The sequence below is a fragment of the Micromys minutus genome (genome assembly GCF_963924665.1).
Source record: "Micromys minutus genome assembly, chromosome: 21".
NCBI lineage: Eukaryota > Metazoa > Chordata > Mammalia > Rodentia > Muridae > Micromys > Micromys minutus.
In genome coordinates, this window is record NC_137956.1 from 35,848,039 (window position 1) to 35,867,735 (window position 19,697).

Here is a 19,697-nt window from a genome sequence, read left to right on the forward strand (position 1 = left end):
GGTTTGCTTATGAGAGACACAATGGGGATAGATAGATATGCTGTTCTGTCCCTAAGATGTAGCTTGTTCTGGGAAGGCTGATAATCTAGAGTCAGCAAGGCTCCAAAAGGTTAGAATGTAAAGCATATAAGATGCGAAAGCACAGTGAACTTGCTCCTTCTGCTTCATGCACGTGCTTGGTAGTGGACTGGAAATGAGCCACAGACACTGTTTAGACTTCTACAGGGGCTGCAGACTATCTGATCAACCATCAAAGCCATGGCGTGAAAAGTCTGAGTTTGATCTTGTTATAGAAGACTCCCAAAGTGAGGACTGGAGAGATGGCTCAGCTGTTAAGAGCACTGGTTGTTCTCCCCAAGTTCAATTCTCAACCCCACATGTGGGGGTTACAGCTATAACTCCCAGTTCCAGGGAATCTGATACCCTCAAACAGACATGCATGCAGACAAAATACCAGTGCACATAAGATAAAAATACACCGTTAAAAATCTCCCAACAAACACACAAAAACTATTCCATGTTGGGAGGAACCACTCATATTTCAGCTGTTCCCTCTCCTTCCCTGAATGTATTTTTAAAACAATGTCTTTGCTCCCAACCCACTAAATAATCTCTTTGTTTTTCTTTGACTCTTTTTATTTGATCTTTCTATTTGGAAGAAGATCTTACCTTTATGGGACCAAAATGGCTTCATTCTGGTCCATGCTTGTTAACTCCTAAAAGTCTGATGTCTTCTACATGAGCAAGACACATTCAGCCTTTCTCCCGGAACAGCTGCCAGATCAAATAAATTGTCTGCAATGAGCTACCAGAACTGTTTATGACCACAATGAAAAGGTGCTTGCATTTAGCATACACACTGCTCATCCAAAGATGCTAATGATGTATACACTGGTTCCTCTGTCTTTCTCTGAGCTGGAGAAGGACAGACTCCACTGCAGGGCTCCACAGGACCCAGAAGCCACACACTGTCTTCCCCTGAGTCCCAGCTTTCTACTCTGAGTAGGACTTCTGTCCTACCTTGGACTCTGCTGCGAGATGGATTGTCAAGGGTCAAGGGTAAACCTGAACCTGTAGGGCCTCATCCAGAGCTGAAAACCATCACAAATGCTCACTGAGCTTTCCTTGAGTAAATACATGGAGAATAATACAAATTGCCAGTCAGAAATTTGCAAAGGATTTGCCATAGATAAATAAATAAGATGTAAGAAACAAATGGTTTGGTTGTTACCAAAAAAGGGAAAAACAGTCTCTGGAAGTCTGTGTGTAGGTCCTAAAATCACGGATGCGGTAGCAAAGCCATATATTTTGAATTACACTTTTAGAAAGTCCTAGCTGTGGCCAAGAGGCAAATGAAAGCCCATTTCATAGTTTCATCGGGCTAATGAATATCTGAAAATTAGCACAGAGCCTGGGATGGGCCATCAGAGTACCAGTTAGATTTACTAGGAAGATGTACTATGACGTGGCAGCTTGATTTACTGCGGATTTTATAACACAGGGTTAGCAGGTTCTTGCTTGTGCAGTGTGCATGTGTGATGAGGATTGGTACAATAACGCTGTTGTCAGTGAAGGTGTGATGGCCAGTTCACCAATTAGAGACCTGATCTGGCTTACTGACAGTGTTGATTGCAAAGGGCTCAGCAGCCAAAGCTCTTCTATGCATTCATGGGAGAAGCTTCTAGGAGCAAGGCAAGACTTTAAAACAATGAGCATCACAAACACACATATTTCAATCTTTAGGAGGTAGAGTTAAAAATGGGAAAAGGAAAAACAAGCTTTTACCTCTTCTACTAAAGACATTATTGATGACAATCTTGAGGCAGTTGCCCTGAGGCTTTAATTTACCTGAGTGGCTCCCCATGAGTTAACACTCCATTGAAATCCGTCTCATGGTAACCAACCCTATTTGTCCTCTAGGGACCATCTCTGGCATTTTAAAATGTGGGATGTCTGGAGACTTTTGTAATATGCAGAATGGCTTAAATCACCTGCATGGAGAGGGAGTTATCGGTAATAGTCTAGAACATTCTTTTATTTGTGATGCCTGTCATGGGCTAGGCATGATAGTAAACAAACAGAACTCAAGAAAGAGACAGCAACACCCAGACTCTGAGTGTGCCCCCACTATGCTTTCTCTCAGCATTTTCACACACAGCTGAGACTTGTAAATTAGCAACTGTGCAACAGCGGAAGTGTCCTAGCTTCCCAGGGGGTTCTTTCAGAAACAGGAAAGAAACCTGTCAGGGTTGAACTGGAAAGGGAGAAAGGGTGGGTTACTAATTCTTCCATGGGAGCAAAGTCTAGGCACATAGCTAGTGACCATTACATGGGTGTCTCCTAGACTTGTCACTTGGCTAAGTCATGTGACACATATCTGACGAAGCTGTGTGAAGGCAGGGGATGCATGTCCACTGTCATCTGAGTCCTGCTCCACTGAGACCGATTCATCCCTGACACACAGAACTAGAGTATTGTGATAGTAAGAAATTGTGGTAGCTGGAGTGTGGCTTCAGATAAGACTTGAGGGAGGAAATGAGAGAAGATCTAGGTCATGAGAGACAGTAGGAAACACTAGGGACAGGGGATATTGGCATCATATAAAATGAATATGTATGCATATTAGATATATTCATATGCTAATAACCATTTGTTGCTTTGGTATGAAAATACTGAACAAGCTATGGTTTTTGACAATATGCCAGTTATGCTTTTTGGCAGTACAGAAATTAACTGGCCCCACCCTTTCTAACATTTATACTCTCAGGGAAATGCCCAAGATATTTAATGGAGATATCTAATTTACTAATATGCTAATGAAAACTCTGAAATGTATTTTCATACCAACATGTATACATTACAGGAAGAAAAGGGGGGATTAGATATGTATGCAAATACTCAAACTATGGGAATAGTAAAGAAGGCAGAGTAGTTACTTGCTCTAGAACTCTGTATTTTAAGATGTTTCCTGCCTGATCTTCCTAAGATCTGGGAACAGTGGAAAAGGCGTTCATGATGTATGGAACCGCAGCCGCCATTCACGATTGCTGCTTGCAGGGCTGGTCAGTGTTGACTGGAGTTATTGAGACTTTGAACTCTGCGCATCTTTCCCTGAGGACACTCACGACACCCACCCATGTACTCCTGTCAGCTGGCCATCCAGTCGGATCTAGTTTGAGGTTCTCTCCCCATGTTGTTCATGTAGACTAAGTGGAACCCTACTTCCTGGCAGTACCTGCTTCCGTGGTGTGGCCTCCATTATCAAATCTTTTTAATATTATTATTACTGTTGTTGTTGTTAAATTTGTTTCAGATGTTATAGGGGTTGGGTTTCACTGATGGAACCCACAAAAAGGCTGTATGTATGTATGTATGTATGTATGTATGTATGTATGTAGGTAGGTAGGTAGGTAGGTAGGTAGGTATGTGTATACTTATGTTTAGCATTAATGCTGGGCACCAGATCCTGCAGATATGCTGTATAGAAAGTCGTGGATTAAGAGGTTTGAGGAGGTTAAGACCTTGCCTCAGAAGTCTGGGAACAGCCATAGCTCAATCGTCAGTGTCTAGCTGGAAGGATTTAAGAACATCATTTCACCTTCTGTAGGTTTTGGTCCCCCTCCCTTTTTAAAGTGGAGTCATAAGAGTGCCCCAGGGGTGACAGGAATGTGGCAGGGAGCTGCTTATCCCCCTCTTGATGGCACTGATGAGTGACAAGTCTCACCAAGTTTACAGACCGTCAGAAGTACTTTCCAGACTCACTAATTACCCAGAATTTAGGGGTCAGGATAAACCCACTGTTGTGCCCAGCCTCAACAGCACACCCAAAACAACTGCTATCATGCCATACATCCGAAAGCTGAGGAGGATAGAGATGGCTCAGTGGTTAAGATCTTTGGCTGCCTTTCCACAGGACCTGGGTTTAATTCCCAGCACCCACATAGCAGCTCATAACCTTTTATAACTCCAGTTACAGGGGATTTGACAGCTTCTTCTGACCTTTACAGGTACCAGGCATGCCATGCACATGGTTCACAGACAAACGTGCAGGCAAAACACCCATATACACATGTAATAAAATAATGAATACTTTTTAAAATGGCAAGTCATGGTGTGTGGCTCATGCCTGTAATCCAGGCATTAGAAAGTCAAGGGAGTCTTGTAAGTTTGAGGCCTGCCCAGATCCTATCTCAAAAACAAAAAACAAAATAAACCATTACTGTGTATAGTATGTTATGCATAACCCGTTTTCCTCATAGGAACCATCAAGAAAAGTTGATAGATCCCAGAGCACTGTGGGAAGAGCAGAAAGCACACAACTGATGTGATTCTTTTTGCCCTGGGGAACCCTGAAAGGGTCCAAGTGAACCTTGTGGTTGATTCCCAATCTGGACAGTTAAGAATTGACTCATACCTAGAATGGGTGGTTATTCTAAAGGGGTCAGGGTAAATCGAGTTGGGAAGCCACAGGATGGCTCCAGAACCTCATCCTTGCAAGGGACACCTGTGGTGAGGGGGCTGAGGCACTGCCCATCTATCTCACCTTCAGACCCTGCTGTCTTGTGGGTATGCAGGGTTTGAGATGTACGCGCCCCATCCAGCAGAGGAGTGTCTTCACTATATTCAAATACTAATTAATAAAAAACCAAGACTCTCTAGCTTTGAATGACCTCCCTGGAGGACTCTGAGGCAGAGAGTCGATATGATGGGAACATCCTGTTAATAGCCAACATCCTGAGTTCAGTGAACATTGCTCTACTCTTGAGTTGGAGTAGCCCCCATACTCCTCGTGTTAAGGGTTTGGCCCTGGCTGCACTTTCTGTGGCCACAGTCTACCATTGTCCTGCCCTTGATCTTGGAACATTCTGACCATTCTTCAGTGCGCAAGCAAAGACAGCTGTATTTTTTCATTTATTTATTTACTCACGTTCCATCCTGGTCACAGCTCCTTCCCTCCTCTCCTCCCAGTCTCACCCTCACAAATCCTTCCCCCTACTATTCTCTTTCCTTCTCCTCAAAGAGGGCAAGCCCCCGTGGGTTCTACTCCAACCTAGGACATCAAGTACATCCGTACATCCTCACGTACTGTGGCCCAACCAGGCAGTCCAGCTAGGGGAAGGGGATCCAGTGGCAGGCAAGAGAGTCAGAGACAGCCTCTGCGCCAACTGTTAGGAAGCCCACATGAAGAGCAAGCTGCACATATGCTGCAAGTGTGTAGGGGGCCTATGTTCAGCTCCCTCATGCTCTTTGGTTGGTGGTTCAGTCACTGTGAGCCCCCATAAACACAGGTAGTTCACTCTGTAGGTATTCTTGTAGTGTCCTTGACCCCTCAGGCTGGCTCAATCCTATCCCTGACTTCCACAGGACTCCCTGAGATCCATCTGATGCTTGGCCGTGGGTCTCTGCATCTGTTTTCATCAGCTGCTAGATGAAACCTCGCAGGAGACAGTTATGCTGGTCTGCAAGCATAGCAGAGTATCATTAATAGTGTCAGGGTTGGCTGTCTCCCATGGGATGGATCTCAAGTTGGGCCAGTCATTGGTTGGCAGTTCCCTCTATCTCTGCTCCATCTTTTTCCCTACACATATTGTAGGCAAGAAAAATTTTGGGTTGAAGGTTGTTTGGGTGGATTGATGTATCCCTACCTCTCCTGGAAGTCCCATCTGGCTACTAGAGGTGGCCAATTCAGTCTTCATATCCTTCACTACTGGGAGTGTCAGCTATGGTCACCCCCATAGACTCCTAGGAATCTCCTCCATCACAGGTCTCCAGCGAGTCCCAGAGATGGTCCCCACTGATTTCTATTCTCTCTCCCAACCTCTCACACCCTGTTTCTTCTAACCTGATCTTCATCTCTGTTCCCCTCCTCATCCCTTCTCCCACTCAGTTGCCTCCATCCATTCACCCACCTCAGATGGTTTTACATTCCCTTCTAAGATTCAGGCATCCTCCTTTGGACCCTCCTTATTACTTAGTTTCTTAGGGTCTGTGAATTGTAGCATGGTTATCCTGTACTTTATGACTAATGTCCATTCATAAGTGCATACATAACCATGTGTGTCTTTCTGGGTCTTCATTTGGGATGATATTTTCTAGTTCCCTCCATTAGCCTGCAAATTTCATATCTTAGGTTTTAATAGCTGAGTAGTATTTTATTGTGTAGACTTTGCCACAGTATTTGTATTCATTCTTCAGTTAAGAGACATCTAGGTTGCTTTAAGTTTCTAGCTATTATAAAACAAGCTGCTATGAACATAGTTGAGCAACTGTCCTTGTGGTATGGTAGAACCAGGTCTATAAGTAGAACTATTTCCAGTTTTCTGAGAAACCACCAAATTGATTTCCAAAGTGGTTGTACAAGTTCATGCTTGCATCAGCAATGAAAGTGTTCCTCTTTCTCCACATCCTTGGCTGCCACCTGAGTTTTGTTTTGTTTTGTTTTGTTTTTATCTTAACCATTCTGATGCGTTCAAGATGGAATCTCAGTGACAAGAAGTGTTTACTAGCAGGAACCAGATATGGGTGTCTCCTCAGAGGCTCTTCCAGAGTCATATAGATACAGATGAGGATGCTTGCAGCTAACCATCAGACTGAACATGGGGACTTCAATGAAAGAGCTATAGAAAGGACTGAAAGAGCTGAAAGGTTTGCGACCTCATGGGAAGAACAACATCATCCCCTAGAGAGGGTGACTGGGAGAGGGAGCACCTTCATAGAAGCAAGTTGAAGGGAAGGAGGAAGGGGAGTGGTGGGAAGGTTATAACACTTGAAATGTAAATACCAAGAATAGCCAAGAAAATTGAAAAGAAAAAAAAAGATGGAATCTCAGAATTGTTGTGCTTTACATTTTCCTAATGACAAAGGATATCAAACATTTTTAAAGTGCTTCTTGGACATTAGAGATTTCTCTGCTAAGAATTCTTTGTTTAGCTCTGTATCCCATTTTTAATTGGGTTATTTGGTCTGTTCTTATCTAACTTCTTGAGTTCTTTCTACATTTGGGATATTAGTTCTGTCAGATGTAGGATTGGTGCAGATCTTTTCTCAATCTGTAGGCTGCTGTTTTGTCCTATTGATGTTCTTAGCCTAGTAAAAGCTTTTCAGTTTCATGAGGTCCCATTTATCAATTGTTGATCTTAGTACCTGACCTATTAGTATTCTGTTCAGAAATTTGTCTTTTGTGCTAATGTGTTTGCCTTAGTCAGAGTTTCTATTCCTGCACAAACATCATGACCAAGAAGCAAGTTGGGGAGGAAAGGGTTTATTCAGCTTACACTTCCACATTGCTGTTTATCACCATAGGAAGTCAAGACAGACTCAAGCAGGTCAGGAAGCAGGAGCTGATGATACAGGGGTCATGGAGGGATGATACTGGCTTGCTTCCCCTGGCTTGCTCAGCTTGCTTTCTTATAGAACCCAAGACTACCAGCCAAGGGGTAGCACCATCCATAATGGGCTGGACCCTCCATGCTTGATAACTAGTTGAGAAAATGCCTCACAGCTGGGTCTCATGGAGGCATTTCTTCAACTGAGTCTCCTTTCTCTGTGAAAACTCCAGCTTGTGTCAAGTTGACACATAAAACCAGTTAGTACAGTGTTCAAGGCATATCCCTAGTCTCTCTTCTACTATATTTACTGTTTTATGTTGAGGTCTTTGATCCAATTGGGCTTAAGTTTTATGCATGGTGATAAATATGGGTCTATTTGCATTCTTATACATGCAGACATCCAGTTAGTCTAGCACCGTTTGCTGAAAATAATTTCTTTTTTCCATTGTATGGTTTTAGCTTCTCTTTCAAAAATCAAGTGTCTGTAGGTTTGTGGTCTTATTTCTGGGTATTCAATTTTATTCTATTCATTGACCTGTGTGTTTTTATGCCAATACCATGCAGGTTTTATTACTGTTGCTCTGTGGTATAACTTTAAATCGGGAATGGTTATATCTCCAGAAGTTCTTTTATTATACAAGATTGTTTTAACTATCCTGGGTTTTTGTTTTTTTGTTTTTCCATATGAAGTTGAGAATTGCTCTTGATGTAATGAGAATTACGTCAGGGATGTAAAGAATTATGTTGAGATTTTTATGGGAATTTCATTGAATCTGTAGATTGCTTTGGGTAAGGTGGCCATTTTTACTATGTTAGACATACTTATCCATGACCATGAGAGAGTTTTTCATCATCTGATATCTTCTTTGATTTCTTTCTTCAGAGACTTGAAGTTTTTTCATACAGGTCTTTTTCTTGGTTGGTTAGAGTCATATCAAGATTTTTTTATTATTATTTGTAGATATTGTAAAAAGTGTTGTTTCTCTAATTTCTTTCTCAACCTGTTTATCACTTGTATAAAGGAGGACTATTGATATTTTTTTAGTTAATTTTGTATTCAGCCATTTTGCCGTAGGTGTTTATCAATCATGGAAGTTCTCTGGTTAAATTTGGGAGGGGTCACTTATGTATACTATCATATATCACATATCATATCATACCATATACCATATATCATCATGTAATATATCATCAATAAATCATATATTATCATATAGATCATATAGCACATAGAATATATTGCAAATAGCAATACTTTGACTTCTTCCTTTCCAACTCATATCACCTTGTTCTTCTTTATTGTCTTATTGCTCTAAGAACTTCAGGAACTATGTTGAATAGATACATAAAGAATATACAGCTTTGTCTTGTCCCTGATTTTAATAGAATTTCTTTAAGACTCTCTCCATTTAACTTGATATTGGCTGTTGGCTTGCTGTATGTTGCCTTTATTATGTTTAGGTATGTACCTTGTAACCCTGATCTCTCCAAGACTTTTAACACAATTTGTTAGACTTTGTCAAATGCTTTTAAGCATCTAATGAGATGATCAAGTCTGATTTTTCTCTTTCAGTTTGTTTATATGGTAGAGTATGTTGATAGAATTTTGTATATTGAACCACATTCCGAAAACAAAGCCTTCTTGATCATAATAGATGATGCTTTTTGATGTGTTCTTGAATTTGGTTTGCAAGCATTATATTGAGTAATTTTGCATCAATATTCATCAGAGAAATTAATCTGAAATTCTTGTTCTCTGTTGAGTCTTTTTGTGGTTTACATATTAGGGTGAGTGTGACCTCATAGAATGAGATTGCCAATGTTCTTTCTGTTTCTATTTTGTGGAATAGTTTGAAGAGTACTGTTATTCACTCCACTTCAAAAGTCTGGTTGAATTCCTGGGCTTTCTTTCTTTCTCTTTCTTTCTTTCTTTCTTTCTTTCTTTCTTTCTTTCTTTCCTTCCTTCCTTCCTTCTTTCTTTCTTCTTCCTTTTCTCCTCCTCCTTCTTCTCCTCCTTCTTTTTTTGGAGACTTTTAATGACTGCTTCTATTTCTTTAGGACTTATAGTACTATTTAAATTGTTTACCTAATATTGATTTAACTTTGGTAAGTGGTATCTGTCAAGAAAATCATCCATTTGATTTAGACTTTCCCGTGGGGTACAGGCTTTTGAAGTAAGGCCCAATGGTTCTTTGAATTTTCTCTGTAGTTATATCTCCCCTTTCATTTCTGATTCTGTTGATTTGGATGCTGTCTCTCTGCCTTTTATTTAGTTTTGTTAAGAGTTTATCTATCTTCTCGATTTTCCCAAAGAACCAGATCTTGTTTCATTGATTCTTTAGATTCTTTTTGTTTTTAATTTATTGCTTTCAGCCCTGAGTTTGATTATTTCCTCTTGGGTGTGTTTGCTTCTTTTTGTTCTAGAATTTTCAGTTGTGCTTTTAAGTTGCTAGTATGAGATGTCTCCAATTTCTTTATGAAGGCAGTAATGCTATGAAAAGACAGCTAATATAACACTGACAAATGGACTCTGCTTTTGTGACAGAATTCTTTTAAGCAGTCTGGACCTGGAGCCTCTCTTTCTCTCAAGAGCCATTGTAGAGTGGTCCCCACCTAAACAGGAAGAACTTAAGGAGGCAAGCTAAGAATATGGCTCTATAGGTAAATTGCTTGCTGCCCATGTATGAGGTCCTAAGATCAGAACTCAAATCACCCACATAGAGATTGTCAAGTAGGATGCAGCCATGGCTTCAGCATGTGGAGAGGATAAGGGGACCAGAGGATCCCAAAGGCTTAGCTACACAACCTGTCAGGTTATAATACTGAGACCCAGAAACTAAGAGAGAGAGGTGATTACCGAAGACATCCTAAAGTCAACCTCTGGCTTACACATGTATGCACAAGAGTGAGTATACCTGCACACACACACACACACACACACACACACACACAGAGAGAGAGAGAGAGAGAGAGAGAGAGAGAGATGCACTAACAAGAACCAGTATACCTGCGTACACACACACACATATACATATGCACTCACAAGAGTCAGTATACTTGCACACACAGAGACATGCACACACACACAGATACACTCACAAAACTCAGTACACCTGCATATGCACGTATGCACTCAAAAAAGCAAGTACACCTGTGCATACACACACATTTACACATGCACTCACAAGAGTAAGTACATCTGCACACACACATAAGTATACACATACACACACATACTCACATGAGCAAGTACACCTTCACACACAGATACATACACACTTACATATGCACTCACAAGAGTGAGCACACCTGCACACACACACTCATATATACACACATGTATGCATGCACGTATGCACTAACATGTGTGAACTTGAATAAGATGAAGCAGGCAGAGAAAGGAGGATGAGAAAGCTTAAGACCGAAGACACAGAAAGTTCCTGTTGGACACTCATCAGCTACACTAAAGAGACTTTTAAGGGACAATTGCCCAGTTGGAATTGGAGAGGAGGAAATGTTTCTCTCACAGAGAACACGTGGAATGTTGATTCATCAAGATGGCCTTGACTGAAATAGTTGTGGGAAGACAATATCTGAAGATCTGTCTTCTCTGGGAGTGGAGGCATGCCTCAGGATAGAGCTCTGAGGGAAATTCTAGTTATATCTCATCTTAATAGTTGGGTCCTACACAGCTAACCTTTCCAACCTGTGTTTCCTCATGTGTAAAGCAGTGTGGGTGCTGATTCATGGTGTTGGAATGGCTCCATGGGAGGAGGTGTGCAAAGAGGTTAGAGCAACTCAGTTGCTCATTAAGTGCTCTGCAGATGTGTTCTACGACCCGTATTGAGTAGGTTAGGGACCAGGGTGATGCTGCTGAAGGGAAGGAAACATGGGAACCACAGCAAGAGGTTTCCAGATCTTAAAAGCCAATGAAACTCATTAGGAGTCACCAGCCACACGGGTTTGCCTGTGTCGCTGCTTTTACATTATGTTTAATCCCAGAGAAGTTAAATATTCACAGGTAGACAGCAAAATGTAAAAATACCATAAAACCAGTCAACATTCTGAAAAAAATAAAGTTAGTGAAGGGCTCCTGTTGGCCTGTGCAGGTGAGATTGAAGGAATTATCAGATGTTTCGGGTCCTGAAATAGCAATGCTGAGAAGCCTCCTCTCTTGCTGGGACCTGCCACTAGGGGTAAAGAGGGATGGATTGGAGAGGTGTTGTTATTCCTAGAACTCTGCCAGAATAGCAGTTAACAGGGTTTGAAGGTGGGACGGGGTGGGGGACATGGTCACTACCAGATTTACTACGCAGAGAAAGCAAGCCGAATCTACCAGCCTGACTATTTCCATAGCTTTCACGGATGTAGAAATGTATTAGTGTACAAAGTGTGGTGAGCAACTAGGTCTTGCTCTTTTACACACACAGTAGGTCTCTCACACTCAGTAGGTCTGGCTCATGCGCTCCTTCCACTTTGAAGATGAGCCAACACTGCTGATATTAAGTTACTGGCTCTCAAACTTAACTACATATTGGAATCACCTAGGTAGATTTATGAACAGCTAGTCTACATTTCACCCCTAGAGAATCTTAATTTAATTGGTCTGGAGACCCCCCCAAGTAGCTTTAAGATATAACAAAGCTGAGCATTACTGCCCTATATTGAAACCAGCTGGGAATCGCCAGCCTCATTAAGTGAGCGCTTGCATATCATACAAGCTTTCATTAAGCCAGGAGGAGATACAGCTGAGACAAGCTAGAATTGTGCTGTCTACCTGTTAATATTTAAATCTAATATAATTACATCCAAGTAAAAATTTAAATTAGTTCTTATGTTCCAGTGTCTGCATTTCAAATTTTAAAAGATGCATATGGCTAGTTTCTGCCATTTGAACCATACAGAACATTGTGGAAAGTTCTATGATTCAACTCTAAGACACCAACAGAACTTCCGAGCTAAGTGGGAAGATGTTCAAGGCAATAAGGCTTGGGATAGAAATCAGGAAACCCAAACCTTACAAACGGAACATCCATGAGGGAGAGAAGTGATCTGTGGAAAACAGTGGCATTGGGCTCCTGAAGACGTATTTGATGGTTTGTGCATATGCCAGCCTACTGGATGATCCGATGCTCCAACTGCATAGAGCCTGTAGCCTACAAAGCTTGTAGTGAAGGGAGTAGAAACCAGAGGCAATTGGCACTAAGCCAAGTGGCACTCAGGTCATTGACTTCAGAACGAACCTTACTTCCAGGCAAGATGGTGTAATTCTGCTGCTGCTTTGAACAAAATCAGAGCCCTAGGCTGTGCCCACCAAGAAAGCAGTGTCCATCTCTGTGGTAACAGCAGGTTGATTCCAGGTCCCCCAGGCAGAACAAACATCTCCAGCACCAGAGGCTCATATATTGAGCTGATCAAGTGTACAGCAGAGGACTGGAAGGGAGGGCTCAAAGAACTGCTAGTGTGTGTTTTGGGGCAGGGCATGGGAAGCCCCTTGATAACCTGCTTAGTCTGCTCCAGAGGGCTGGAAGGTTTTACCACACGGTAGCTGAAGAACAGCAATCTGGACAGGAATTTCCATAGGGTACCAGACTGAAGGTTTCTAGAAAGAAGGGTACATTCATTTTCCAGGGTTGCTTTAAGTAAGAGTCACTAGGTGGGTGCCTTAAAGGACACATGGATTCCCACAGGAGCTGGAAAGCAGTTGAGGTCCTGAGACAGAGCCCTGTTCTTTCTGCAAGCCCAGCCATCTGTTTTATTATAGAAGCTTTATGCGGCTTAATACGCCTTCTTGGAAGTTAATATGGTTTGAAAAATTGTCTGCAATAAATCCTTTCTTTCTTGCACATAAGCTTATCCGTTCTTCATTCAGAGAAAATTAGTTTCCCTCTATCCACCCTAAATAAATACGGGGAGAAAGTACTTAAAGAATATCAGTCTGAGGGAGTATCTAGTTTGGAGCCTGCCCTGAGGACATGGTGAAGTCCTTCGGTCTATGATGTCATTGTTTTTCTTAACCAGGGCCTGTTGGAAACAAGGATCTTTATTCTGAAAACCCCAGTGTACTCTGACTGGCCTCAGTGGTAGGTTCCTACTTTCACTCCCTTCCCATTCACACCAAAAAAAAAAATTGAACTTATATTTATCTATGCATCTATCTATTCAGTTATTTAGGAGCACGCTTGTCACAGTTTGTGCGCACAGGCCAAAGGATAACCAGCAAGAATTGGTTTTCCCCTTTTACCATGTCTGACCTACGGCTAGGACCTCAAATCCTGAGGTTTGACAGCAAGAGTGTTTATGGAGAAAAGCTTGAAGTCTGTAAGACCAGAGGTTAACATAGAGGTTAAATGAGCTTCAGAGCTCAGCTGCCTGGGTTCAAATCTACCTTTGTTACTTGCAAGCTGTGTATAAATGGGAAAGTTATGGCTGGCTTCTCTCTTCATCCCACAATAGCCTACCTACATTTGCTTTTCCAGGGATAGATGTGAATAAATATGAAATAAGGGCCAGGTGATGCTGTCAGTCAGCACGCCGAATTCAAAAGTGTCCATCACCTTGAACATATGACAAGAAGTCGTCTCAGCTGGAAAAGGGCACAAAGCTACCCAGCGTGATTACTACACCAACCAAAGTTAACAGATGGGTGGGGCTGTGGCTCAAGTGGGTAAAGACACCTGCAGCCTAGCCTAGTGATCCGAGTTCAATTCCCCAGATCCATGTAATTGGAGGAAAGGATGGACTTCTACAAGGTGTCCCCTGACTTCGGCACATGTGCATGTGCATACATGCACACGCATGTGCATACACAGGAGTGTTACAAATTATTTAAGTGGATACGAGCATGTCCTGAACTTTTTAAAGCAAGATGGAATTATCAATCATGATGGCTGTGGAAGACAGAGGCCACATGAGCACTGATGTCTTTGCAAAGCGGGTGGCAGAGAGCAAGCAAGTTCAAACCACACTTTAACAAGAAGAACCTCACCTCCCAGGGAGCCGTTTATCTCACAAGGGCTGGCGAGATCCACAGCACCATTGCCTAGGACACACAGAAAATGGTGTGCACCTTCAACTCCAACCCTCTGGAGGTACAGAACTGCCTAGATTACTGGGTCCTACCCCTACTACGCATTGAATCCGAGTTAGGGGTCATATTTTATGGAATGGGAATATTCCCCTGCTGGAGCTGGCAGTTCTGGTTAGTAAGGGTCTTTAGAGATGCTTGCCTTGAACTTGACACCACTTATGAAAAAAAATGAGCAGCCCAAGGCTGTTGCTCTGGGGAACCCCGTCTTTAGCCTCCAGAAGAGATGATACATCTCACATAATGACTGGGATGCAGAATGCTTAAAAGCACCTTTTCCTACACATTTAGCACTGTGAGCATTCACCTCAACACCTTTGGTTACAAGTGGCTGCTGTTTATCCTTGGAGATCATGCATCTTCATAAAGTAAATCTGTATTACTTCGTCTCTTCCCATTTTTCTCATTTCCTGGGGGGGGGTCATATGCTGGTGGCTCACCTTCGATAGCCTATCTGAGATGTGTAGCTTAATGCCTATGTGACTCATAGCTCTATGTGTGAATTACACTTGAAAACTAAAATGTGACCCATTTGTGTCAACTGGAGTGTCTAGTAAAAATAATAAAGACAAGTTTCCATCCCCTGTCTCTCTTCGCTTGAGCCCGCCCATGACACTGAATATATTTTTCTCTTCTCTGAAGATGTCAGATCTACCTACAATTCATTTCTCTATCAGAAGATACCACGAAAGTTTATTTAAACCTCTCATTTTGTGATTCGTTATTTTATGAATTTGGACCAGATGTTAAAATAAAATGAGTCTCTTAGGACCAAATGGAGACATTTTCGAGGGAGAAGAGCCTGGAAGGACATATCAGGCAAGTGGTGTAGATTCCCTATCTCCGTGTGGAAGACAGACCACTGTTATATGAGTATAAAATTCTGCTAAAATTGAAACGAAGTCTTCATGAGGTGCCAGAATAGTCAAAAAGTGACCGACTTGTAAAGTCCTAAGCATAGTGGGCTGGGGATGGCTTCCTGCTGCATAACAACATGACAAAAACTGACTTCCTTGAAACCTGGATTGTTCACCTGCCTGTGCATTGTGGGTGATGTCCTTCACCTGTAGGTTCTCTCGCACAGAACAGCATGGGGAGGAAAGTGGCTTGGCCAGGGTCATTGCACCTGAGTGTTGGAGGGAGCTTAAGACTCTTTGTGGAGTAGCATGGGCCAGGATGACAGGGTAGAGGACTTCTTCCCTTTGGAAGAATATTATTTCCTCTCAGCTATGGAGAGTAAGAGGAGCAGTGTATAATTTGTACTAAGAACCAGCACTTGAGAGGCAGTCGACAGACCACGCCTCTACTTGAAAGCCGACATGGTGCAGGAACAACAGGCTCCAGTTGGTTCGTGGAGTGTGAAAGGATTGGTTGTTCCCGTTGGACGGTGCTGCGGGAATTGGGAGACATTTTTTCCAGGTTTCCCAGAATATAAATGACTTTGTGTGTTTTCACTTGTGACAAATTCAAAGGGAAAGAACCGTTAATGATCTGGATCTGGACAGGAAACCAGAGAGAGTCCAGTCCTGGAGGCTGAAACTTTGGAGAATTAAACTCTCCCAGAATAAAGGGCATGGAACAAGCACAGGATAGTAGGTCATCAGGGAAGCCACAGCAGAAGACCACCATTATGACCCTTCATCTGAAGGGACAGAAATGGGACCAAAAGACCAGATATGACAGTGTGTGCCTGTAATCCCAGCACTCAAGGAGAAACTGAGGCAGAAAGATTGTGATAAATTCCATGCCTGCCTGGATACACAGTTAATTTTTAGACAGCTTGGGCTACATAGAATGACTTTGTCTGGAAAAAATTAAAAGATGGGGCCTGAAGAGATGATTTAGTGGAGGGTCTGAGTTTAATTCCCAGCAGATGATTCCTAGTTACTCTGGCTCCAGAAGTAACTGCCTTCTAGACTCTTTAGGCACCCACTCCCATATGTACACATATATGTAGATGTACGTAATGTCACTAAGGCCTAGCACATGCTCTCTGGGTGGGGGGGATCTTTGGCAGCATCTGTGTGTGTAGAGACAGCCTGCATCTCTTTGTTCTTGAACTCCCTCATTGCATACCCGGTCTTCCCTCTGGTGGACCTCTCCCAGACGAGAGCCCAGGAAACCCAGTGTGTAGCTTCAATCTCCTCATAGAACAGTACAACATGATGCAGCCGTTGATCTTGGAGAAGGGGACAAACAGAGGCAGAAAGAATTACAGCTCATGGCATGTCGGAACTATGTGTGTATTTTTCTAATTGACATTTTGCAGCTGAGAAAACTGAGGGTCACCAATTGTAGTGAATCAGTAAATGTCTACATAATGAAGAGCATACCTGAGAACAAAGGCAGCTGACTTTTGCTCTAATGGCCCTCCTCTTTGTTGTCCTGGGAATCATGAGTTGGGAAGTTCCATTAGTGTGGACTTGGCTAAAAGGAAACCACTAGCCTACCATTTTCCATCACTGTGCCCAGCAGACATCACTAATTGATCACAGATGTCTTTCCTACTGAGCTCAGACATGCTCCCAGACTCTCTTGCACTAATGATGATCTCATCTTGTCCTGTCACATAATCCATACAACATGATTGGAATTTCCAAATAAAGAACCCCTGAACATTTGTGATGTCTGTCTGCACCAAAGCTTGGTTCATTACCTGGAGTGGCTTTGAGAGTTTCAATTTGCTAGCCCTAGTGACTCTCAGGAGGATATTTATAGTTTGGAATAAGGGGATGCACCTCAAAATTCATTTGCTTGAAGGTTAGTACTAAAAGTCCTAATCCCTGTGGGTTTTCTTTTTCTCCTTTTAGGTGGACAGGACAGAGGTGATTCGTACCTGCATAAACCCAGTGTACTCAAAGCTGTTTACGGTGGACTTTTACTTTGAAGAGGTCCAGCGTCTCCGGTTTGAAGTTCATGATATCAGCAGCAACCACAATGGGCTGAAGGAGGCTGACTTCCTGGGAGGCATGGAGTGCACACTTGGCCAGGTAGACAGAAGGTGTCTTTTGGCCCCTCCCACCTCAGGCCTTCCTCCCCTCTTTTCTGATCTTTGCTCTTATTTTCCTTTAGTGGTCATTTTCTTTAACCTACAGAATTTTCCAACATTTCCCAGGCACTGTTATATAAATTATGTGTCCAAGAGGACAATCATGCAAGTGTGTGCAGTTACTTATTTTGAAGTTAATCATCTCCCATTGTGACTGTCCTCATCGTGATGGGTGGGTTACAACAAGTGTGTATCGGGTGCTGACTACATCCGACATTCTTGTGTGTGTTAGAGCCATACCTGTCCCATGGCAAATTTCCTATCTCCAAAATGATCTGTAAGACTCCCACACACAGACTGTTCCTTATTCAGATTTATGCAAAGTCTCTGGAGACAAAGAAAATAAAATAAAATGAGCCAAGAAGGGGACTGAATGACTCAGTGATTAAACAGATAGTGTAATTTAACCCTAATGGGAATGTGACATGGATATCACCATAATGTTCCTTTGATAAGGAAAAGCAAAAAGACCCAGAGTGCTTATGTGACCTACAGGAGATTCTCAACCTATGGGTCCCAACTCCTAGAAGTATTCAATTTCTGATATTTACGTTACAATTCATAACTGTAGCAAAAGCTATGAAGTAGAAATAAGATAATTTTATGGTTGGGGGTCATCACAGCCTGTGGAACGGTACAAAAGAGTCTTAACATTAGGAAGGGTGAGACCCACTGTGCTAAAAGGCTCACCCTTGTAAGCAGCAGAGTCTGTGCTGGTCACAAAGCCCATTAATTTACTTCCACCGGCCTTTCCTGTCTATCTCCCCTCTGTGCGGTACCCACAGCGTGGTGGAGTGTTTGTAAGAAGTAAGTCAGTGGGGGAGAATGGTATAGACTCAGTTCAACCTCAAAATGCTGAGAGCGGACTTCTATTGGTCTGAGATGTTATTGTCCTCAAACCCTGGGGTTCGGGGCCAGAGGATACAGGGGAATGAGACAGCTGTGCAGAGTCTGGGAATCAGGTCTTTGTTTGGTTGGTTGAATTTTACTTTTTAGTGGTGAGAAGGGAGCAAGAAGGTCTGGTATCTCCAAGCCTAGAAGCTGCTTTTCTGGATCAAGTGTTTCTTCTGAAACTGCAGAGCAAAATGTAAGTCAGGTTGTTTGTTTTTGCAGTGTATTCAGTGTTTAGTGGAATGCTTTCTGGAATTCCATGGGAGGGGGTTTATTGAAGACCTGGGCCTGTTTAATTTCTCTGGTTTGAAAGTTCAGGGTTTCCTTTAGAAGAGGGGGATCGAGGTACAAAACCTGTTCTGAGTCTCCAAAACAAATTAAGCTGCATAGAAAATGAGAAGTGTGGTCCAGGCACTCAAATGCATCACTGTATGCCGTGTTCTAGGTCCCTACTTTAGTGTTGTAAGCCTTCAGGAAAGGTACCAAACTTGGTGTGAAGACAAAAAGTAAAAAAGGTGGTGGAGGAAAGACATAAGAGGGTGACTCTTCCAATAAGAAAGCCGTGCAAACAAATTTGAAGGTCAGGTGAATGTGCCAAGGGTAGGAGGGGTAGGTGGGGTAGGAGGGGCCTGGTGTCACTGAACAGCCCAACTTTCTGTAAACCAGTAAAGACTAAACTTCTGAGCATCTTTGCAGCTGGGGCCTCCTACTGAGGCTGTGTGGTGCATTGTTATTTTGTCATAAAGAGGGACTCCAAATTATAGAAGCCTAATGTCTCAGCAAATCTATGTCCCCTTCCTGCCTCAGGAAGAAAGATCTGTGAGGGAAAGTCGGCCAAGCAGGGAAGCTCCTGCGTTCCTGTGTAGGCGCTTGCCCTCTTGCATGCCACTTGCTGGAAGAAATTTCTCCCAGTGGAAAAGAGAGGTGACTCGGAATGCCCCCGTCACCTTTTTCCAGGAAATAGACTGTTCACCTTTACAGGAATACACCAAATTCCCTTAAAGATAGCCAAAGGCCAGAGGCAGAAATTCTCCCAAAGAGAAGCAGAGAGAGAGAAATAAAGGGCACAGAATATTCTCTTCCATTGACAGAATCACCCTGCAGACTTCTCAGAAGACTTGATGGTAGATAATTTTTAAATTTTGCTGAGACAGCACCTTTTAGGTACAAATGAAGTGAATGACCTACGGGTTTCATATCTAGCTCTGTTTAGGTTTTTGAAACAAGTGGCCCACTCTAAACATTATATTGCAATAACACACATATATAGACACACATGCATACATGCATGGGGGAGTGTGTGTATGTGTGTATGTGTGTGTGTGTGTGTGTGTGTTAAGAT

The 19,697-nt window shown here is 42.6% G+C and overlaps 1 protein-coding gene across 1 annotated transcript in view; it reads left to right on the forward strand.

Annotated features, from left to right (window-relative positions):
* The window catches only part of CPNE4 (copine 4), a gene marked incomplete at its 3' end in the record, with an annotated part of 437,878 nt that overhangs the window by 269,622 nt on the left and 148,559 nt on the right, over nucleotides 1-19,697 (forward strand). Inside the window, exon 3 of the mRNA XM_080934848.1 lies at nucleotides 17,226-17,405. Within this exon, the coding sequence (XP_080790974.1) occupies nucleotides 17,226-17,405 (180 nt within the window). The remainder of the gene's footprint in view (nucleotides 1-17,225; nucleotides 17,406-19,697) is intronic.